At 43.7% G+C, this 24,459-nt stretch overlaps 1 protein-coding gene across 1 annotated transcript; it reads right to left on the bottom strand.

Moving 5' to 3' along the window:
- Positions 1–300: 300 nt before the first annotated feature.
- On the bottom strand, positions 301–24,008 carry ITIH2 (inter-alpha-trypsin inhibitor heavy chain 2). Its single transcript, XM_040062250.2, has 21 exons — positions 23,852–24,008; positions 22,176–22,250; positions 16,969–17,004; positions 16,072–16,244; positions 15,309–15,413; positions 14,830–14,992; positions 14,208–14,315; positions 13,365–13,493; positions 12,578–12,694; positions 11,225–11,393; positions 9,485–9,610; positions 8,343–8,524; positions 7,538–7,723; positions 6,406–6,545; positions 6,005–6,177; positions 5,057–5,191; positions 3,768–3,881; positions 2,520–2,718; positions 1,916–2,088; positions 918–1,029; positions 301–653 (listed from the first exon to the last, which is right to left on the bottom strand). The coding sequence occupies exons 1-21, from the start codon at positions 23,933–23,935 to the stop codon at positions 506–508; spliced, it is 2,847 nt and encodes a 948-aa protein (XP_039918184.1). The 5' UTR covers positions 23,936–24,008; the 3' UTR covers positions 301–505.
- Positions 24,009–24,459: the final 451 nt, after the last annotated feature.

Raw genomic sequence — 24,459 nt, 5'->3', positions numbered from 1 at the left:
AATACAGGAGACTGCTCATGATACCCATTCCAGACCCATGTTCCTTTTCTGTTAAATTTCCTTTACTTAATGCACACACTTCTTTTTGCCAGCCCAAGGTTGTATGAACTTATATTTTCCCAGTAGTCTGGAAACACAAAGGTCTAAATATTAAATATATATTAAATATGGTAGTGTGTTACCCACACTGCAGGAGCCACAACACTTACACCTCTACTTTGAAATGGATATTAGAAAATAGTAGAAATTTTTAATGGAGTTTACAGCCCATTAAATCAGACACGACAAGAGGAAGACACCTCCAACCCAGCATGTCACTTTATTACAGATTTCATTTCTCAGCAGAAAAGGGAGTTTACATGCCTTTAAAACACTGATAAAACAAAGCAAACAGTGGTGGGGTCTGCTCCAGTCACCCTGGTTTACCAGGCTGACAGCTGCTGCTCAGAGGAGTTGTTTGGGCATGAAGGAGCAGATGGGAATTTTTAGAACTAAACTGGAGCATTCAGGGTTTCTTCATGAAGCTGTAGAGGTGGGGGACCAGGTAATCCCGGTAGTGGCCGTCTATGAAGCCTTTGCCACTGTTGTGCACAAACCAGCAGGGCACATCTGTCCCCAGCACGCGGTCTGTCCTGTAGTCCTTCTGCACGCCCCTGCAGGGAGAGGGCACCCAGAGGAGGGTCACAACATGGCAAATGGACAAGGAGACACTAGGCATCCTGCTCAGTATTGATGCTGCTCTGCCAAAGCGGGGAGACGTGTCTTCCACCAGCAGGAAGAGGAAATTACCACAAAATGCACTTAATTTTATGGTTCTGGGGTTCCAGGCACTTTTCAGATCTGCCCAAAGTAGATGCTGGGCAGCTCTAAGAATTGAACTGATTTAGAAAGAGAACAATGAAGCACAGGACTCGTACCTGGTAACAGTGAACTTGTTGCCCTTCACTTCCATGATGGCTTGTAGTTTCTCTGGAGCTTGCCCAGGTGTTTGGTGGTGGATTGACACTTCTGGTTCAGACGCAAACTGACCTGGTCAGGGAGAGGTTTAAAGCTGTTTGTGTGTCCTGACCTTTGAACCTCTGTGTCGGCTGCTGTCAGACACTTTCGAAAAATCAAACTAGCTCCAGCAGGCAAACAAATCCTGCAGGGATCACGGGGCACTCTGTCTCTCACTAATCAGGAAAACAACCTCTGCTCCTCAAAAGGAGTTCTGCACTGGTCCAGGACTCAGAAGGTGGATTTGCCTTATGAACTGAGGCCTTGCTTCTGTTTTATACCACGCCAGAAAGGGCTGTCATTTAGGGAAGAGCTGATTACAAAAGTTTGCACAGAAATCTCAGAAAGTTTTGAGGAGTTTGTTTCAGTCTTTTTATTTTTAATATGCAGCAATTTAGCCAGGCAGGGAAAGTCCTGTCTCAGTGTCACCAAGTCCAGTCAGGTCTTTTTTGAAAACACCCTCCCCAGCTGGAATAAGGAATAATCTCCTGGTTCCTGATGTTCCACAATGTCCTTGGGGCTTCCAGAACATTACAGGAGTTTCCTTATTTTTTTTTTAATAATTTCCACACCTTTTCCAACAGGACAGTCACGAACAAATTAACAGCATGAAGATGTGCCAGGAGATGTTTAGGCTGGATATTAGGAAAAGGTTCCTCACCCAGGGGGTGGTTGGACACAGGAACAGGCTCCCTAGGATGTGGTTACAGCACCAAACCAGAGTTAAGGAGCAGTTGGAAAATGCTGTCAGGTTGGTGGGATTCTTAGGAGTGTCCTGTGCAAGAGCTGGGCTCCTTGTGGGTCCCTTGCAACTCAGGAAGATATTTCACGTCTATGATTCTATAAAATTCCCTCCAAGGTCTAGCAAAACCCCTCCCTAGTGTCCCACCATCTCCACTGCTCAGCCCCCAGCCCTTACCTATCAGCCCATGGGCTGCAGGAGAGAACTTGTTTTCTGGGGGAATGTAGATTCCCAGGAAGTCAACATTCACTGGGTGTTTCTTCCACACACGATGCAGCAAAACCATGAAGGACATCTCCTCCCCCACAGTGATGGTAACGTTGCTTTCCTTCTTCACAGATATCAGGAGCCTGGCAGAGAGGGACCAAAAGCCAGGGTCAGTTTGTCTGCCCACACAACAGCTCTCAGCCCCTTGAGATTCACCCTGGCATCCAGAACAATCCCACAGGGATGGCAGATATGTCAGAGGATCCATGAAAAACCCTTGGGAGCCTTGGGAGTGGTACCCAGAGTCCTATCAGGAAAGTGCCTAAAAAACAGACACTTCACCCCCATATTGAGGCAGCCTAATTTCCCCTACAGATTTAAGTCCTTTTGACAGTGAATGCAGGTTTTGGACGTGGTCCTGTTGCCTGAACAGTGGTGTAGAGTGTCCAGCATGGCTGACAGCTGTTAGTCTGGAGGGGAAGCTCTCCTGGATGATGTGAGTATGGCATGGCAGGAACCCTGAGGGTATCTCAAACTGAATTAGGCGGGAGCAGGTAAAAAATTATCAACTCACTGTTTCCGAATGATGTGCCCTGTGTCAGCCCAGGTCAGTTTGATGGCATACGAGCCATCCTTCAGTGTTATTGTGTCCGTGGTGATCTCCACTTTCAGGCCTTTCTTTTTGAAATAAAACCCAATTTTGCCAAAGTATGTGTTAAGTTTCTTATTTTCTGCTTTCTTGGCCCCGACGAGCTGCCCATTGACCACAACTCCTGTGAAGAGCAGAGAAGGAAGTTTTGCCTCAGTCCTGGAGCGCTGCCTGGAGACTTGGAGTTCTGATCTCAACAGGGAGCACCATGGGGACAACAGAAACAGGAACCCCTCTGACCGCCTGTTTTTCTCATTTTTCCAACCAAGAGAAGAGAATAATTTAGTGAATTGCCTCCTGATGCTACTGTTCACCCATTAGCACAGTAATCTGGCAGGAAATGCTGTTAGATCTTGCTGGGAGTAGGAGCAAAACCCCTTCAGGTGCAGTGTAAGGGGTTCATAGGACAAGAGGAAATGGCCTCAGGTTGTGCCATGTGAGGTTTACATTGGATATGAGGGAAAATTTCTTCACTGAAAGGGTTGTCATTGGAACAGGCTGCCTAGGGAAATGGTGGAGTCACCATCCCTGGAAATGTTCAAAAAACTTGTGGATGTGACTCTTGGGGGCATGGTTTCATTGTAGGGTTGGCAATGCTGGCTTAAAAGTTGAACTTGATGATCTTTATGGTCTTTGCCAACCTCAACACTTCTGTTATTCCATGATCTTGGCTCCTTTCCCAGTGTTTTGCCAACCTCACAGTGAAAGGGTTTTCCCCAGTAGCTCACTTCTACTCTGAGTTGCACCTCATTTCCGTAGCCTCTTGTCCCTCAGCTGTGCACCTTGGAGAGGTGAGAGGCTTCACCTTCACCTTGATCACGTGGTTGAGAACAGCAACAAGACCCACCATGGATCCACCACTTCTTTTCTTAAGCTTGATCAAACCCAGCTGTCTCAGCCTCTCCCTCTCTGACCTCAGCTCCAGCCCCAAAATCATTTTGATGGCCACCACTGAATTCAGTCCACTTTGTCAACAGCTCTCTTGTACTGGCAAGGCCCAAACTGGACACGATACTCCAGGTGTAGAGGGAAATAACCATATTCCTCAGCTTGCTGGCCACACCCCTGCCAGCACACCGTCCCCCCTGTAGGAAACTATCCTGATCCCTCTGACCTTTCAGACCCAAAAGAAAAAAATTGTGCTGTAAAATTAACCATGTTTTACTCCCTTACCAGTGCCAGGATCAGAAACCAAGTTTAGGATCTTCCCAGGCTCCGAGTTAATATTGAAGCAGATGTTCCTTTGGCTCTTGGGCAGGTGGATGATGAAATGGGGGTCATTGTCCACTGAAACATGGAAAACAAACAAGTGTGAGAAGCAGGTCAGCGCCTGCCCTAGACAGAAGGGACTCAGAAATTTTTCAAAAGGGTTTTGAAGCACTTTTTGGGACTCGTCATAGTAAAATGGGGCCCTTTCCACCCTAAAGTAGCTAAAAATGTTCTCAGACACTCCTCACAAAAGACCCTCAGATACTTCCTCCTCATACAACTCCCTGGTTTAAGGGAAGGAAGTGACATTCCTGGTTTGAGAGCTGCCAAATGCAGAGAACCATACTGATGCCAGGTAAAGACATAGCCTGCCTACTAAACCCACTGAGGAATACAATCCAGGAGTTGCTTCCACAGTTTATTTAACCACCTGGCAGGATTGGGCCCCTCAGAAATTTGTACGTCCTTTATGATTTGCCTCAGATGAGACAAACACCTGCACCCATCACCAAAGGCAGCTGCTTCCAACCTTGTCTTGCAGTGCAAAGCTCTGCCCTGCTTCTGCTGGGTTGGTGGTGGCTGAGATTTCTGTGCTGAGGAGTCTGAGAGCTCTTTGTGTAATCACTACACAAATACACACATCACACGCAGAGTTTTTGTGGTAACACCGTGTTTATGGGCAGTGGTTCTCACAGCTGGCTTGCTCAAATAAACTGCCACTAAACTGTGGCAAAGGCCCAAGAATTAACAGGATCCATCAGTCACCAGCGCACTCAGAGATTTTTATCTGCCACAGAACATTTATCTGCCATTTACAACAGCAGTAACTCTACAATAGCTTTCATCTGTCATTTACAATGGAGGTAACTTTGCTACTGCAGAGAAGCTAAAGTTAAACTCAGCAAACAACCCCAGCCTCAGGGAAGCACACAGCACCTCATGAGGTCACTTAGATACTTGAGATCCTATTAGGATCCAAAATAGCTACATCCTTGCAGCTTACAGCATATTTTTACAGGTTCATCTATTCAAAATCAAAATTACTCCATAATTTATAAGGAAAATGCTTGAGTTGGAAGAGACCTTAGAGACCATCTGTCCCTGCCAGGGGCAGGGACACCTTCCACTAGACCAGGCTGCTCAAATGCCCATCCAGCCCAGCCTGAAACACTTCTAGGGATAGTGGTGAGTCCTTAGGTGATGAGTGCTGATGTGCCTGGCGCTCCTTTGCAGAGAAATGCTGTAGGTTTTACCTCTGTTGATGCTCAGAGAAGATACGGGTGGGCTCCTTTGCTCCGGCATGAAGCTGACTGGCACAGCTGTGACATTGGCCCAGGCTGGGATCCCTTTGTTGTTATTGGGTGCATTTGGAGTTAATCCCAGAGAACCTGTTGGATGACAGCCACAATTAAGGTTCTGAAAGTGCTGACATATTTAATAGTGTAATTTTTAGAGCACTGCAGTAGATCAAAGCCTGATGTGGTTATACCAATGTAAAGCAGGTGCAACACCATTTACAATGGATTTGTGTAATGACATGAGGTTGGATTTGCTCCAGTGTCTCCAGCAATGAAATATGACTTATGAGGGTAGATAGCTCACCATAAATTATTGGTGAAAAAAAGGAGCCTGGCTTTTTATCTCTCATTCATGAGAGCAGCCCCCACTTTAGCAAAGCCTTCAATGTAAGGACTGAAGTGTCTAGCCATAATAAAAGCTGGCTTTTAAAAATTCAGCATAAGGTAAAAGCTTGGCTGATTTGGGTCCTGAGTCTGAGGTGCCTGAGAAAAGGGAGGACTTCTTCCTGCATGTTCTGGGATGACCCAAGAGAATAAAGGTTTCGAAGAAGTGCAAGCATTTAATATCTGTGATCATGTTCCTTTGTACTCTCTGCCTTTGCCATGATGGAGGCAACAGAAAGTCACTTGTCCTGTCTCTCTGCCATTCAGTTCATAAAGCAAGATAATCTTGAACAATCCATGAAACTTGGTTTTTTTTAATATGCTGGGCTGACATTCACATCTGCTGACCCTGCTCTGAAGAGGAATAAGGGGAAACAGGAGCTGGGGGACAATAGCAGGACTGAAGATTGCACGGGTCAAATTTTTCTCAGCATCTTCTTCCTCATGTCCCTAATGCAGACCAGAGGCTGTTTTCACACAACATGAGAGACACAGTAATGGGCAGAGTAAGACACTGACCTGGGCAGCAGCCCTTCCTGGGGTCTTTGGGCTGGTCTGCCAGCATTATCTCATCTTTTTCAGCGTTCTCTATCAGCATGGCAGTGAAGGGGGTGACAATGTGGTGGTCCAGAGACATCTGCAGGATGGATTTGGTGATGTTCCTCTTTAAAGCTGCAGTGGGGGCTGCATTTCTGGGTGGAAACAGAGGCAGAAGTCCTGGTTAGCAGCCCTACAGGGCAGCTGCCATGGCATTCCTGTCAAGGAGGGGTCACAGAGTCAAGTGGTGTGGCAAGAGGAAAGACTGAAGGGATTAATCCTGAACTGCTCGATGGCTGTCACTCAGGCTCCATAAGGTAAATCTCCACCATTCCATTCCCTCAGCCCCACAGCCAGGCCTGTTTGAGCACATTTCTCCCCACCTCTCTGCCATCATCTGGTTGACAGTCAGATAGGCCCACAGCTTCCTTGTGAATTCAGGATCTGCGTATCTGTCCTTCTTCATAAATCCATCCAGCTCTTCAACATCTCTCAGGGTTTCCATGACGAGCTCTGCATTTGCCTGTGCAGACAGAGAGGGAGAAAGATGAGGGACGGGAGCCAGGAGAAGGGGGTGCCTTGAATTCCCTTCTTGGTTGGTGTTAAGGACCCACTCTGGCTCTGCCCTGGGTCACTTCTAGGTCAGAAAGTCCCAGCACTGTTGGCCTGACTGCCGTGGAGAGGGAAGATGTGACAGGAGGTTCTTCTGTTAAAGACACTTCTGTGGCAGTGGATTAAAGTAACTCAAGGAGCTGTGAACAGTAGCCCAAGAGGTGCTACCTCATGCCAAAAGAAGAAGCTCTTGACAGAGCTCTGTAATCCTCCCCTCAGGCTTTTTCACATCCCATTCCACTGAAGAACACAAAACAAATTCGACCTTCTCACAAAGACCCTTGGACTGCGCTGGGTTTTGGCAGGAAAAAATATTGAAGATGTTTAGGTTTTTTTGGACAACTGACAGATGATAACACCTAAGCCCTGTAAGAGTGCAAATAATTCTGTTGCTCCTCAGAAAGAAGGCTTTGGATGTAATATTCCCATCCCATCCCACTCCACCCAGAGAAGCAGCCCTGAAAACGTGGGGAAAGTCTCATCACACATAAAAGGGCAGTGCTAGGACTTAATATGCTGCAGACCCAACAGCTTGAACTCCCTGGTAGTAGTTAGTTCAGTCATGAAAGGAGTTTCCTTAGGGGATCACTCCTGCATCTCCACAAAGCATGAAGGAAAATCCATACTTTTGTCTAGATTTGAACTTTTTGGTATATTTATTAGAAGGAAGTTCCTCTGGCAGGCTGCGGGGTGCAGGGAGTGACAATTCCTGGCTGTTCTTGAAGCTGTTGTGAAACACTATTGGACAAACCCTCCATGAGTTTCCCCATGTTCCCGCCCAGAACCCAAGAGGACAAAACCCTCTGCTGGCATACATCACCCTTCAGCAGGGAGGCTGTACACAGGGGGGAATGGGGCAGCCCAAATCCCCCAAGCAGTTATCCCAGGGACACCCCCACTCACTGCAGTCGCTGTGACGATGCTCTCCAGGTGCTGCAGGTTCTCTGTGTCGACCTTCCCAGCCACTACTATCTCTGAGCCACCAAAGTAGTTGTGGAAGCTGCTCTGGGTGACGTCTGACACCGACTCCTGGGGGTAGTTGAACTGAATCTTCTTCAGGAGCGGGGTGGAGACCTGGTTGTAGAAGTTCTGAGAGGGAAGGAGACAGAGAAGTGAGTTTGTTGTACATGAAGTTACTCCATGGGCTGTGCTCTTCTAGACCTTAAAGTCTTGAGCACAAATGTGTGTGGGCCTGAATCCCTCCTCAGGATGGTCAGCTCTGGGCTACTTTGTAGGACACACAGCTACTCTCCACTTAATTCTTGTAGAGATGGTGAAATCAGGGAACAGTAACAGTATAAGGATGTCAGAGTTTGATCAGCAGAAATCCCTGCTCACTGATTTTGAGCCAGAACTAGAGTTGAACTTTTTCTTATATTGGCTAAGTCTGGGTTATTATTTAGCATTTATATCTAGGTTTTTGTTAGGGATGAAATGGTCTAAAGTAACATCCAGGCCTTAGTTTTAATTCAGAAAATCTTTTTTTTATAGTTAAGGCTGATTTATAAAATACTAATCCTACACAGAGAAGTAAAGTATGTGTTGTAGATATTATTAAAACCATACCTAGGACCACCTAAGCTGAAATATGATTGATATCTTGCAGGACTCTCCAGAAGAAATGATGGGGTTTGAGAACTTCTTGCTAGTGGAGTTACAGCTGTGAACAGAACAGGAGAGATTCAGAGGCAATGGGGCAGAAACTCACCTTCATTTGGAGAGAAGTCTCCTGATTTCCAAAAATCCTCTGGGCCATGCCACGGTTATCAGTTGCGATTCTCTGCAGGAAATCGTAATCTACATCAAACCCAATCCCGAGGCAGAAGAGAGAGAATTCATCCTTTATGCTCTGCTTCACGTTCTTCTGGATCGTGGTCAGCTTCAGCTCACCTTGGAGACACAGAAAGGGTGACATTCACCTGAGCAACAGAAAAGTCTCCATCAAGGTGAGCATGTTCCTGCTTTCCCTGTGTCTCTGGTTCTCTCTGGATATTAGGGAAATCTAGACAGCAAGCTCAATGCCAAATTTCCATAGCCTACAGCATCATTTGACCTTCTCCTGGACAGGGATTAACAAAGTGCTTGCACTGAAGACAATCCTTTTGCACACTTTTTTTGGTATCTGATGAATTTTCTTTGTATATCCAGGGGTTTTAGTAACTTCCTAGGGATTTGAAATCCTAGCACATCTAGAGTTCTCCCAGAATTAGTGATTCAAGCTCTCTGCAGATTAAGACATCTCCATGAAGATTTTACTTTGTTTCTCATGCTTAAGATTTTTTTTTTTTTTTTTTATGGCAGACCTTTTGGAGCTGGCATCTTCAAGTCAGCGATTGCTTTGACCTGTACCAAATCCAATGCAAATTAATTTGCTTTCCACTCTTTTTTTCCTGCTTTTGATGTTATGCTTGTGACTGCATGGATCTGTGTGGGCTAAGGTCATAGGAAGAGGAAATTTTTGTAAAATCATAGAATCCTATAATGGTTTGTGTTGAAAGGAACTTTAAAGATCATCCAGTTCCAACCTCCTGCTATGGGCAGGGAAAATTTCCACTAGACCAGGCTGCTCAAAAGCCCAATTTATCTAAGGCTGCTTTGATTACCTGTCCTACAGGACTTGTGCACCTCTGTAAATAGCAAAAAAATCATTACTTGCATAACAAGCTGTTCATTTTTTGAAAGCTTTCATGCAAAGCCCTGTGGCACTCCTAGCATTTGGCAAAAGGGCAGCACAAGGCATTGGAAGAAAAATGAATGGAATTTTTTAAACTTACTCCCAAATTGTCTACTTGTTGCTTTCCTCAGGCTTATCTCACCAGCTTGTCTTCTCACCCAAAGCAGGATCCTTACCTACTGTCGGGTCTCCATCAGATACCAGTACAATCATGGAAACTGAGTTTGGGTCCAACATGCCTAAACTTTTGGCTTCGTTCAGGATGAAAGTGGCTCGGAGAAGAGCTTCGTTGATGTTTGTGCCTGTCAAAGACACAATGAAGAAAATAAGTTTTTTATTCTTGTTGAATCCAGATGAATTCCAAGGTTCTAGTGGTAAGAGGCACAAGAGCTGAGATAAAGGTAGCAAACCCCCTCCTGTCTGCAGTTTAGGTACACCTCTCTGCACTCTGGCTCCCTTTTTTATCCCAGGCTCTCATCTTCATGAGGCCCCTCCACTCCCCCTCACTAATTCCAGTGTGACCATTTGTGGTGTTGGGAACTACTTGGTGTAGGAAGAATTACGGTGTTTGCAGGCAGGTGATTGAATGAGAGCATGGAAAAACTTCATTTTCTGGCCATCAGCCCATTCCTTGGACAAGAAGAAGTGTACATTTGCTGAGCTTATCTATGGTTTGATTTGTAACACAGAAGGAGCAGAGTAAGAAATCAGGATGAGAGGAACAGAAAGCTGAAGGCTGAGGAGTCAGAAAATAGGTATTTTCTTTGTCAAGAAAGAAAAACAGCATCTCCAGAGACAAGATAATAAAATGCTGCATTTAAACTGGCTTTGCTGGATGGGAGCTGATCTCTAAGCTTATCAGTCAATTCTTTCGGGGTAACAAAGTCAGTCGCTCATTTATCCAGCTTGGTTTCCTATTCCCAACACATTAATGATTTTGGACAAGTCTATAACTTCATGTTCATTGTAGTGAAAACTTCTGGAGATGAAGGTACCACAGCACCAGAAGGCTCTGATGTTAGGGACAGACTTTCCACACTATTGAGGCACAAATAACTGATAACAGATTTGGAACTGGCCTTTAGGGTGTGGCAGATTAAAATCATCATAAGCCCCTTGCAAAGACCTGTACAGTTGAAAAAGGCATCTATCCTTGTTTGTCAGACAGGGAAAGAGGGCACAAAAAGGATAAGAAGTTTGCCCACATGACGTTTAGTAGCTCTTAGAATTGTTAAATCCTTAAGGTTGGAATTGACGTCTAAGATCAAGTCCAACCACTAAACCCAGTCCACCACTAAACCAAAACCTTAATTCCTGCAGCTGTTTCTTGAAGGACTTATGGTCCAGACCCTTCCCCAGCTCCATTGCCCTTCTCTGGACATGCTCTAGCCCCTCAACATCTTTCCTATCGAGAGGAGCCCAAAACTGAACACGGGACTTGAGATGTAACCTCACCAGTGCCCTGCACAGGGGGAGAGTCACGGCCTTGGTCCTGCTGGTCACACAAGTGCTGATCCAAGCCAGGGCACCATTGGCTTTCCTGGACACCTGGGCACACTGCTGGCTCATGTTCAGCTGGCTGTCAGCCCAGGGCAAATGATTGTGATTCCCTGCTTAGGGAATATTTCATCTGCCTGTTCATCCAGGCCAATGAGATGGACTTGATCTTTCAATGATATCTGAGATCTCTGAGGCAGGAGGTAAGATAAAGACAGCTGTCCTGTGGTCTGTTTTCTATCTACCATAGAAGGAAATGCTATCCCATCCCCTAATACAATAAACTGCAATTCTTGCTCTTCTTTAGGCATCCTTTTCCTGTTTTTTTTAGGAGCACTCTCACAGTCTGAAGGCTGTCTGAGGTGCCCATTCCTGTAATATGCAACTCCTGTGAGAGCCCTGCAATCAAAACCTCATACCCCCATTGGGATGGATTGTCTGGATGTACTTCTTAGCATCTTCCACCTGCGATGGGGTGGCCGAGACCAGATTATCTCTCCAGCACCGGACGTTGTGGTTGAAGTCGATCAGGGAGAACTGGTCAGCAGCACGGAGCTCACTCAATATTGCCTTCATGGCCTCAATGGTCTGAGGAGAAGTTTAAGAGAAGACAGGTTTATGCTTCCTTGCTCATGAAAGCCTCTTCTTAACCTGTGACCACAGGCAAATACTAGTCTCTGAGGAATAAGCTCATGAGCACTGAAATCCAAATGGGTATCTGCTATCCAAATCTCTCTCTCTTTTTTTTTTTTTCTTCACTTCTTGCATAATGTTGAGAATTTCACCAAAATTTTTCACATAAAAATTGCAATTAGGTAGGATAAATTAATGTGGCTCAACTTGTTTAACTCCTGCTAACACAGGGTGAAGTGAAAGGGAGAAACATTTGTGGTTCAGGAGAGAGCAGCTGCTTGGATCAGCTCAGGAGACTTAGCTCTGTCTGCAACGCAGTCCTTTCAGGCCGGGTAACATCTCTTTGAAGATGTGTGATTTAAAAAAGTGACACTTTACTTGCATCCCAGTTTTGCAGAACTGATTTCCCCAAGGAAGAAGTCTGCCAAGCCTTACTATTCTGCTCTGAAGGAAATTCAAATACACCTGGATGATCCCCAGCTAATGTTTGTCAAGTCAATTCTTAAAACCCTTTGGTGACACATGATGTAACATCTCCCAAACTCCTCACTCAGACCTTCAGAGTTTTCCCATAAAACTCTCCTTCTGCAAATCCATCTGGTTCCATCTTATCCTGCCCTGGGCATGAAGGTCGCTTGGTGGGTTTGTCTTTCAGAACAATTGTTTGCATATCTGGAGGCTGGTTATCTTTCTTGTGGCATTTTCTCTTGCAGACTAAAATATCTTATTTTAACATTTTTTTCCCCTTTATGGGTTGTGTTGTCTAAACAATCCTTAGTGGTCTTCAGAGGGCTGTCAACAATTCATCCATGTTTAGAAAACAGGGATGTAGTATCCCCATTGAGACTTTCCCAGGATTCAGTATGGAGCACTAGAGAAAAAGGGGTCAGATCATTTGCAAAATATTTTGTCATCTGTCCATTAGAATTAAATTTAGAGTTAAAATCTGGCACTAGCTCTTCCTTAAAACATGGAAGAAGCATTATAAATAATGGAGTAAAATCATGAAGCTTTTGATTCCAAATATTCTCCAAATTAAGCTGGTAATTTTACGTGCCAGTGTGCTACAGAACTGCATGGTAAAGCACATGGGGAAAGTTGGCAGGACGTTCATTCTGCAACAAAGGTCAAACACTTACTTGTTTCATTTTTAGTCCCCACATCGAGCCACTGACATCTATAACAAATAAAATGTTTTTGGGCAGTGGATCAAGATTTTCCGGAGCAAAAAAGTGAATAAAATAGCCATTAAAAATCTGCAAAATAAAATAAATAAATCACAGTGAAATGAGCTAGAAATAATAGAAAAGATTTCAGAAAACTCAAGACAGTGGCAGAGCAGAAATTTCTTATTTTCTTAATGAGCCAATTATTTTTTCCTATTGTCTTTTTCTCTTCTTTATTGGCCAGTTCTAACTTTCAGCTCTGCACATCTCTATAGCTTTACACCATTTTTACTCAATAAAAGCAGAGCCTGGTTCTCAGACAACTTCCATGCCCTAGCGCAGGGAGGAATGAAAAATGCTTTGAAAAAGACTGTTCTGCCTGTAATAATTCAACCTCATAACTCAGCTTCATGTTAACATAAAAATAGTGATGTTCTGGTTGTCTCCTTGTGATGTATTGGTACAACATCCAATGACTCCATCCTCTGAGTCTACATTAAATCAACAGAGTGCTGCCAGGTATAAAGATGTTGGCTTTTGGACATGACAGGAATCTTCTCCTACTATATGTAAGCCCATGTCTTAGTCATAAATTAAATAAATCCATTCTGCCCACTTAAAATCCTTCTGTTCTTTCAATTGGATACAGAGCTCATCTTCATGCTTATTCCCCTGAAGGATGAAGTTTAGCACAGTTTGCTGAAGGACAGCAATTCCTTTATTCCCGGCTCTCTGGTCCCAGCTGAGCAGCCACACTTACTTCCAGTTCTCCCCCCGTGGCTTCTCTGTTCACATCGTACTGCACCACGAAATTTCCATCCACGGCTGTGGACGAGCACTTGGGGCATTTTCGCTGCTGAGCCATTGTTGGCTTGAAAGAAACATGAGCCTTGAAGTGAAGGGAGATCATCAGTCAGCTAGGTGTTGTGTGAGAGTGGGGTGGTTGACACAAAGAAACTCCACATCTTTATGAAATACCTGATTTCACTTTCTGCTTTCACTATTTGTGGAAAATGGACTTTGTGTCACTTCAGAAGAAAAACAGCCCTAAGGTTTGCCTGGATATGTTGATTCAGTAGTAGCAACTGTGACACAAATCACATGATCACCAGCAAATATTGCAACTAGAGCTGTGCAAACGATTTCTATTAAGCAACATATTGGGTTTTATTAATATTTTCCTAGTTGGAATTATCCATAATTTAATCAACATTTTTAATAGGCTTCTAATTAAATTTTTTCCCCCAAAACAAAGAGGATTGCTGTTTGTCTGTGGATTGAGTAGTAGGAAACATTTTCATTAGTCATGTGATTGATCATGCAGATTTTAGATTTTTTTTCTGTTTTAACTGGATAACTTGGAATTGCCTGAGAAAATAAGACAATGTAGACACACGGTACTTCTGAAATAATTTGCTAAACTAGGAATGGGGGTGAATTTGAACATCAGAAAACAATACTGCCTGTCATATTACTATGGAATTAAAGATACATTTTGTTGAATTTGTGCATGCTTCCAGCAGGTACAAAAAATTGCCAGGACTGTGTAGAGTAAGTGTGAAAACTGAAGATTTTGTGCTATTTCCAGTCTGTGGTGGGTTACCTTTTTCTCTCCCTTGGAGATGGTGGTGATTCCATCGAAATGATCTCCGAGTGAATTAGGAACGTGCACGTAGCGCAGTCCCTGCGGCTCAATGATGCGGACATCCACCTAAAGGCAGGAAGGGAGGAAGGGAGGACATTCATTGTAGAGAGCTGCCCCATCCCTGGAAGTGTTCAAGCCCAGGCTGGACAGGGTTTGGAGCAACCTGGTCTAGTGAGGAGCACATGTGTCCTGTTCCCACTCGTAAACACAGATGAGGATCTCCTGAAACGTGACTAACTCACGTCAGAACCACTTGGGTAAACAAGCTTTGACATTTTTATACTCTTGTGTAAACTTGGCTGAAGGAAAACAAACAATACTTGCTATTTATTTGGAACAGTGCTTTCCACAAAAACCCCAGCTTCATGAGGTAGTGTCCTATGAGAGCTGATGATCTCTGGTTGTCCCTCCACAGATTTGTCTCAGAATCACAGACTGGTTTGGGTTGGAAGGGATCCTAAATTTCATCCAGTTCCAAGCCCCCTGCCATGGGCAGGGACACCTCCCTGAAAACCGAGGGTGCTTTCTGAGCAAGGATTCACCTGTGGGGTTCTTCCCACTCACCCCCGCTCTGCTTTACCTCCATGTGCTTGGCCAGGCGTCCTGGCTTCACAGAGATGACGTGCTCATAGGAGCTCAGCTTCCTTCGGATCATTTCATGGTAGTGAAGCTGGAACTGGATCCTCATTCCTGGGGGCACATTCACTTCGGTTTGGAAGTTCTCCATATCCAAGGCATTGCTCCTGAAAAGTCAGCTGTGGGATTATTTTGAGAAAATACAAGGAGAAGGAAAAAGTTCTTTGCCCTTTGGTTTAGATGGAGGCTTTTGATTCTAACTGTGACCTCTGTCAGGGAGCTGCGGTTGTCTGTTTAGCACAGGGTGATTTTAGCAAGCTGAAAGCTGAAACACATTTTAAGTCCGTAACAATTAAATATCAAAGTTAGTGTAAGAAAGCATTTTCCTTTCCAGGATTCCCCCTCATCTATCTCCTCCTGGGATGGGTCATCTCTGTTCTCCTGTAAGTTCAGTACAAAACCCATATGCCAGAGTGTTTATACCTGACTATTCCGGCAGCTTTGCCTTTGGCTTTTGCTTGAGCATACATTTTTCTGGCTTCGGATTTTTCCCGAATGTGGCTGGTAAATGTGATACCATTGATATCCCTAGGAGAGAGAAGCACAGTCAGCTTGTGAAAGAAACAACTTTACAATCGAGGACTGTTTCTTCAGTTTACATCAGTGAAATCTAAGCTGGTGGGAAATGAAATAACAAGGTTCTTGTTTAACCCCAAAGTAATGAATTCTGATTTTCACTGAAGTTCTTTTTCCCTGCCTGATTTTTATTTCAAGTAGCCAGCACCATTGTGCTCTGAGGAGGATCTGCTCTCCTCCACCTCCTTCACACTTTCCCCATGCTTTGGGCAGGGAAGGCAGTTCCTGATGTTATGGTTGGTTTGGAACATGGATCAAGGCAGCTCTTGACCAGCAATCTGGCTGCTGCCTCTCTGAACAGATACTGAACCAGGCCAGTTTCTGTTCAGTGAGGTCTCTGATTTGGGTCTCTCCTTTGGTCTGGCAAGGTGGGGCTTAGTCTATTTGAGACTTTTGTCCATTTTTTGTCGATATTGACCAGTAGTTCAATAATTACTGGAGAGGAAGACCTGGACAGACAGACAGACTGCTGATATGAACCTCTTGAGAAAGCCTGCAAAAATTACACTGAACCTGGAAAACAGTAAGAGCTTTTTGCATTTACAAATACTTCCTTCCCAGCCTATTGGATCCTTCCAGAGAATGAGGCTGATCCCTGACCACTACTTACATGGTAAAGTTGTCAATGAAAGCTCCTTTGGGGACTTGCACGTCAAACACGATGGGCTGCGGCCGCCTGGCGTTGTTCACCATCTTGGCCTGGATCATCGTGTTGGCCAGCCGGGATGTGATGGTGGATTGAACCTTGTAGCTGTAAAGACCTATCTTGTCATCGTCCTCCACCTGCGTTTGACAAAATCGCTCAATAAATTCACGGCGACGCTGGAAAAAAAAATGCCCTAGAGAACAATATCAATCATTTTTGTTGTCTCAGTGCTACTTTTTAATTGCTGCTCCTTACAATATGGCAGCTAGAGGGGACATGAGCTCCAGTTCAGGACATCTCCATATTTAACCCGGAAATTGTGGCAGGATATTCACGTGAATATAGTTCATTATAACATTTCAGCTGAAAAAGGGTATTTTTCAAGCTGGAATGTTTTCCTTGCTTTTCACCATGCAACCAGTCCTTGGAATGACTCTATGAGGGCAATCCAGCATGGAAAGCTACACAGTAATCCCGAACATCATATAATGAGAAGGAAGGCGCTCACATTTTCAAAAAAAGTCCTAAATAGAGAAGACTTGAAGCATTGGTTACTGACATAGTATTGAAAATTGTTAAACCATGGCAGGGGGATAACAGTATTTAAGTGTTTTATTAAGACATTATCTAGTCACTTTTGATAACTTATTTCTTCATATTTGCCATACTCTTCTCCCTCCAAGAGCAGATGTATCAACAGTATTGTGCAAACAGCGCTCTGTTTAAAGAAAATAGGTTAATACCCAACCAGCAGTAAAAACAAGGAACTGAACAAACAGAGGGATTGATTTCAAAAAAAATGGTTAACTAGAAAATCACTTTGTTCAGTATTATTTACCACAGGGGATGAAAAATACTCACCAGATCTCCAACGTACCCCCAGTCAGATGTGCTCCTCTGGAAAAGAAAAATATGGAGGGGGTATTTCAGCAAAGCTAAGAGCACTGACTGGATGTTTCAAGACAGGGATCAGTGTCTAAAAAATGTTTTCTAAGATTATGAATCATAGATTCTTGGGGATCACAGAACCATTAACTTTGGGGAAGACATCTAAGATCAAGTCCAACCATTAACCCAACAGTGTCTGGGTTACTAAACATTTGCATGTTTTTTGAATACTTCCAGCAATAGTGACTTCAACACTTCCATAGGAAGCCTGTTTCAATTCTTGACAACCCTTTAACAGAAGAATTGTTCCCTAATATCCAACCTAAACCTCTCCTGGCACAACTTGAGGCCATTTCTTCTTGTCCTGTCCCTTGTTCCCTGGGAGCAGAGCTTGACCCCCATCTGATTGCACCCTCTTGTCAGGGAGTTGTGCAGAGACACAAGGTCCCCCCAGAGCCTCCTCTTCTCCAGGCTGAGCCCCTCTCCCAGCTCCTTCAGCTGCTCCTCATCAGACTTGTGCTCCAGACCCTTACCCAGATCCATTGCCCTTCTCTGGACACGAATGAGAATTCATTTGAGTTCCCAGACAAAGTGTGAATGTTCCTTTTGTCTTATTTCATATATTTCTACATGGGATGTTGGAGCATGTGATCTCCCAGCTGTGCCTCAGAACCTACCATAAACAGGGCAGCTTTCTTCCTTTTTTTTTTTTTTTTTTTTTTTTTTTTTTTTTTTTTTTTTTTTTTTTTTTTTTACTAAAACATTCTCTTCTAGAAAAACATTCTTCCTGAAAGCAAATCATGCTGGCAGAAAGTCATCCTCAGACATGTTTGTTTTTAACAGAAAAGTTCTCTTTGTTTTTCTGTGAAAAGTGGAAAAACCTCAATTCCCAGACTTCTTTAGCTCACTTTGTGGTTATATGCATTAGAAAATATTTATTTATGTATGGTATGCATTATGCATGAATTAAAAAAAACCATTGTGTAATCGATATTACATTTACATGCTTTTGCCTATGGAAGTTAGTTATGCATGCATTACTTAGACGAAATTGCTCATTAACAATTGCGGCTTTCCCCCTGCCCCATGAGTTGCTCAATTTGGAAATTTCTGTGGCAACGTGCTGACATCTTGTGGCCATTCGAATAATTCTGTTTAATTCCCCCCCGCAAAAATCTCTGTCACATAAGGAATATTTATATTAATCCCCTGAAAGGGATTTTGGCTCACCCAGATGCAACTTTTTATTGAAGGGATCTGCTTTCATATTATCATCACAACTGGGCCAGCTCAGCTATCCAGAGTCAAGAGGACCCAAAACTACAGAAGATGCTCGTGAAAACTGCTTTAATCCCACGATGCACTGGAAGATTGCTCTGCAATTGTTAAGTTAATTTGAAGCTAATTACTATATTATTCTAGGGAAATCTTGTGCTGTATAAGAGATGATGATGTCATAAAAAGTTCATCTTAAAGAAATTATTATAAGGACCCTTAAAAGGCAGATGAGAGGCTATCTGCCTGCCTGAGAGCAAATGCAGGTTTTCATTTTCCAGCTCTACAGGCCCTACCTGAACCCTTCAGACTGGGATTTCAGGATATGGAAGTTTATGGCTCTCTGGAGACCCTCTGCAAAGCCTGATGGGCTGATCCTGTCACACCCCACAAACTTCACTGTACAGTGAACAGGACTTTCACACCTGATAAAGGACCAGACCATGGGAAGTGATTTTTGGCCCCACACATACCCTTGGCAGAGGGAACATCACTGTCTTGAACACAAATTAAGATTAAACCAACATTAACTGAAACAATTCTAATTTTGGAAAGATAAAGACCAAGGCTTTAGAACACAGGGTGTCTGTTTGTTTGTTTGTTTGATTTATTGGGGTACTTTCCTGGTTCTCAGCTTAGGGCTCCTGACCCACTTTAGGAATGGTGGTTAAAGCTTTTGTGATGCCCAGGTTTCCCTCCTGATAGTTCTTGGTGAAGAAGAGGGTGTAGCTGAAGGAGAGGGAGCTTATCAGTGGCACATGTAGTGACTCCCATGGCTGTTGTTAGGGATCAGACATGGTCTTGGCCAGCCATGGGAACCCCTGAGAACTCAGAGGCTGCAGAGAGTAGTCCCTCCAACAGGTCAGGAGGACAGAGCTGTACCTTCAGGTACCTGAACCCCAGAATCATGGAGCACAGAGTCACAGGATGGTTTGGGTTGGAAGGAACCCTAAAGATTCTCTAGTTCCAACTCCCTTGCCATGGGCAGGGACACCTTCCACTAGACCAGGTTACTCCAAGATCCATCCAACCTGGCCTTGAAGATCCTACTTCAGGTCTGAGTGCTGATGTGATTATTGAGAACAGGGACCTCTGTGGTACCTGAGACTCCTGCTATTTCCCGCATGAGGATTCATGGCTGATTCATGCTTTTAAACCACATCCAGACCTGTTGGTCGCTGTGCAAAAACAAGATCTTGAGCTATACCTCATGAGTGCCAAATTGCTAATCAGAATGAAGACAACATGTGCTTCAGGAACTGTTTGAAGCACAGATGCTGGGCTGCCTTCAGATACTGAGATACATCTTCTCTTGAAACCTGTGCAGGGTATGGATATTTAACCCTCCACAGTGATCTTAGTTCAAATCACTGTGCATGGACATTGCAGCTATTTAGTAAAATCAGGAGAGCAGAATGACAGATGTTTTGCATTTGACAGAAATTTCTTTTCTACTGGGGCATGAAAAATGTTGAAAAGCAGATGCCCAACATGAGAAACTTGAAAGAAGATGTGATCTGCAAGTGATCTGCAGGTTGGATAAGGCTTGGAGCAATCTGGTCTACTGGAAGTTGTCCCTGCCCATGGCAGGGTGTTGGAATTAGATGATCTTTCAGGTCCTTTCCAACCCAAACCATTCCATGTTTCAGTGATTCTACGATCTACCTGGAATGCCCTTCCAGTTCTTTCAGGTTCTGTTCCCTCATAATTCACTTATTTTCCTGTAATTTCCTAAACAGTTTTTAACATACTCCAGATCCATTGTGGCCTCTTCACACTCCTTTCAGAGGATCCTCACTGTGACATGCAAGAAGAGAAATTTCAGACCTAAGACTTGGCAGATTTTGTCTTCAGGGTGGTGCAGATGGAACCTTGTCTGTTTGGTTACATTCACACCCTGGCAGCTTGGAGAGTCTCCAAACAGCTGATTTAGAAAGAAATTCTTCAGTGTGAGGGTGATGAGGCCCTGGCGCAGGATGTCCAGAGAAGCTGTGGCTGCCCCATCTCTGGAAGTGTTCAAGGCCATGTTGGGTGGGGTTTGGAGCAGGCTGGGATAGTGGAAGGTGTGGAAGGTGTTCCACAGGGAGGTTGGAATGAGATGAGTTTTCAAGACCCTTCCAACCTAAACTATACCACAATTCCATCATTCCACCCTATCTCTTTCCATATTTCCTTCCTGTGCTGCTTCTCTTGGAGGGAAAACCAAGCAGGCAGAGCAGTAAGGAAAAAGGTGGGATCTCACCCACCTCTGGACAGCCAGAGATCAGGACCCAGACCTGGGGAATGTGTTGCAGAACATCCCACCTCACAGGGTGCCTCACAGGTCTAGACACTTTATCTGTCTCCAAAACAGATAACAGCTGTGCACCATCACACAGAGGATCCCAAGGTCACCTGCATTCCAGCCCACAGAACACTGCTGCTGTGGTCACGAGGACCATCCACACACCTGAGGCACAGCATTTTGGGAATTACTCAGGAGCAAAACAGCAGAATACCTTATCTGTACCTAAAAAAAAATCCTCTGCAATTAGAGCCAACCAACAGGGTCTGCAGGGAGCTCTGTTGCCTTGTTGCCAGTGGGCTGGTGACCTCTTTGCAGAAAAACATAGTGCCAAAAGAATAATTTGGGAGACAGCCTTCCCATAGTGATGAACAGTAACTGTGTGCCTGCTGCTGGCCAAGAGCTGCTGTCTCAAGATGATTTGCACAGGTCAGTTTAATCTCATTGATTATATTTTGTTGTGACTCAACTAATATGAGAGTAGCTGAGATCTTAGTTCTACTGGTTTGCAAAGATTTATTTGATAGGTAAAGGATGGGAAATAATTTATGGGAATAAAAGCAGTAACTGGTATAATGAAATGAGTAGCAGAATTGTAAATTACTGCGTGCATATGTCTGTGCCTCTATGTATCCAGAAATTTTGGGAACAGAGGCAACATAATACATGTGGCACTGATACAGACACTTTGGAAAGAAATGATACCCTGAAGAAGAGCAGCTAGGAGGGATTTCTGTTTAGATCATGATTCAATTATTTAAATACTGGACTGGCAAGCGTGAGAAGGCTTGATCCATACTCGTGCTAAAATCTGCCATTTTCTTCCACTGTTATGCAGGCTTTAGGTATCAATAAAGTCCATCCAAAGCCTTAAGATTAAGGAAAATCAGGTTTGCCTGTGTGCAATTTCAAAGAGTCTGGGAAATCCAACATTACTCAAGAGGATCTTCCTTTTTCACTACATTGAACAGGCTCAAGAAAAGCAGCACCAGAGCCTGGTGGAGGACAAGGTCCACTCTGATCATCATTTCTTTCATGCAGTGTAATGAAAAATTAATACATTCAAACAACTGATTTCATGAGTATTACCATTAATTGCTACTGTGTAAAACACAGAAAAACTTTCATATTTCTGCTCTTAACATTTCTATCTCCCAAGCCAACAGACTAAAATTATCTGCAACCCATCAGTGTGCTGGAAACAAATTTTCTTCCCAGATCTCAGATGCCACCAGCTCATCACCGAGTGTCAATCTTTGGACCAGAGTTAAATATGAATGAGTGGACTGAATGTTTGCAGCCTACACTTGCCAGTGTCTGAAGTCCTTTTCCATTTTCTCATGGAAGAACCTCACCTGTTTCAATGGGATTTTCCCCAGACATGAAGTTAGACAAGTATCTCCATAGTTTATCACCTCAGGAGTGCAGATACAGAACAAAGCTTTGTTGTGCCTAAGGGAGAGCAGCAGCTCTTGTCCCAGCCAGAGGTATGGAAGTCTCAGTGCCTATAAAAACCAGCTGGTCCCACGTGATTGTGCACTGGACATGGAAAAAGATTCCTGGAGAGAGCTCCCAGGTGTTCTGGCTGCCCTCCTCTTTGAAACATTTTTGGGTACTGTACCTGGTACCTGCCATTTCTCGCCTTGGAGCTTGAGGGGAATCCATCAGTTTCCAGATCAATCAGGTTTTGCACTGCCTAGAGGAGGGAGAAGAAGAAAGAGTTGCTGCTGCCTTGCTGTTCAATTTATCACTTGATTTATTATTGATTAGCACTTTACAGGAGAGTTCCAAAGAGAATTTACCTCCCCTGGATGCTACTGAGGAGCAGAAGCACAAACCATCTCAGACCAAAATCCTCACACACTCAGTTTCCCTCAGTGGCCAACCAGCTCTATAAACTCCTGTAAAATCATGACCTTTACCATCATTTTACAGCCTTTCCTTCTGAAACAAGGAGTAATATTTAACATGCAATGACCACAAAGAGCAAGAGGCAGATATTATCATCAGGATTGGTCTAGCCCTGGAAACTACAGCCACTGATCTCACTCAAAGCAAGTAAGCAAGTCCAGAGAATTTCTGCTCAGACCAGAAGAAATTGTCTCTGGTTTTACACCAATATAGCTGAAAACAAAATTTCCCTCAATGACAGCAAAAGAACATCAGGTCTTTTCCAAGTGCAAAGCTGCATTAATTAATTTAGAAGTGTGGATCACAACACAGCAACACTCTTAATTAAATTTTGTTATGAGTTTAATTTATGACAATAGAGAAGTTTAAGTGCATTAATTACTTTCCAACTTATGGGATAGCATACACACAAAGGTTTGCACAAAACTAATTTAAATTGTTTAAGCACATTGATGTTAAATTGATAAGGCATCTACAATTGGAAAGAACCACAGCTCTGGAATATTTTTTCCTGGGAATTACAAACTCAGTTTTAAAATCTCATTGAGTCAAGAAAATATCTGTAAAAATAAAGAAAAATAGGATATCCCAGCTCACTGAAGATTTTTATTAATCCTACAAAGGAAAAGAAAGCCTCATATCATCCCTGCTGACTTCACGGAAATATTTCAAAACTACAATGTGGAAATGGGTGTAGACAGCAAATCTAAGTTCACCAGAACCTGGGGGTTTAAATTTGGACTCAGTCTCAGAGTCAGAGCTATAACTATACTTCTTTTGATCATTTTATTAACCCAATAAATGATGGTCTCTTTTATAAATTCCCTCATCCCCCTGCTGAGGAATGTAAAGTCAGTAGGATATTCACTCTATATTTGAATTGCAGTTAACAAAAACCCAATTCCATACAAAGCCTTGCTGAAGTTCACAGTGTTCCACAGAGGAGGCTCCATCCACAAAGATGTCTGAGTGCCCTGTTTCTGCTTATTCCAGGGAAACAGGGTAGAAAATATTCTGAAGATCTGAGTATAGAAGCCCACTTAAATGGGCTGGTTAAATTAACTTAAATTAACTGGAGCCCACTTAAATTAACTGGTTAAAACTACATCATAAAAAGCAACACTGAAGTAAGAATATGAAACCTGCTTGGAATGAAATTTGGATTTATGCTCACACTCTCACTTTAATAATATTAAATAATAATAATAAGCTTTAACAACATTAAAAAATATATTAGAAATGACAAATGAAGATCAATTACCAGAAAAAATTACAGCTAAAAGTAGAAGGGAACTGTGAAGCTGTGACCCAGTTCTGCTCCCACTGCCTCTTCCATCCAGGCTTCAGCAAGGGAGGGAGACCTGGGCCCTGCCTCCAAATACTCACATCTGGGATGTCGTCGATCACCAGATCAAAGCCCCCGACTCCAGAAATGAGGAACAAAACCAAGAAGCTGCTCAGACACTTCATTTTCTTCCCTCTTTTTTCCTCCTGAGAGCAGCCAGCACAGGTACAGACTAGAAGTTCTTCCCTCCTCTGAGACAAGTTCAAGGAAACAGCCCAGGTTTATGCAGCATTTTGAGCAAAGTTCTGAAATGCTGACTTTGTTTAGGCCATAGGTAAATATTAGCCTTGCAACGCAAGCCTGAGCTGTGGTGCCTGAGCAAGGGTTATCCAAATAGTGTCTTCACTCGCCTCTGCCCTCGATAACAGCACCGGCTTGGATAGGCTCACTCCTTGCTTTTGTAGCTTCCCGTGATGTTTGAACTAATTTCCTGCTAGGCACAGAGCCTGCAGTATCCAAAAACTTCAAAAGATCTCAGCAAGAACTGCAGCTTGCCTGTTTATAGGAAACGAGGCAAAGTTTGGTTCTCAGTGTGATGGAGGCAGAAGTGTTGGGCTTCTCCAAGGGCCCAGCCAACCCAACAGGGGCTGGCAGAGACCTTGGGGTTGGATCCTGACCCACACAAGTATCCTTTCTTTCCATTCTGCTG

This window comes from Hirundo rustica, chromosome 4 (assembly GCF_015227805.2).
Source record: "Hirundo rustica isolate bHirRus1 chromosome 4, bHirRus1.pri.v3, whole genome shotgun sequence".
NCBI classification, from domain to species: Eukaryota; Metazoa; Chordata; class Aves; order Passeriformes; family Hirundinidae; genus Hirundo; species Hirundo rustica.
The sequence above is the reverse complement of the archived record's forward strand: the minus strand, read 5'-3'. Positions and strand labels throughout refer to the sequence as shown.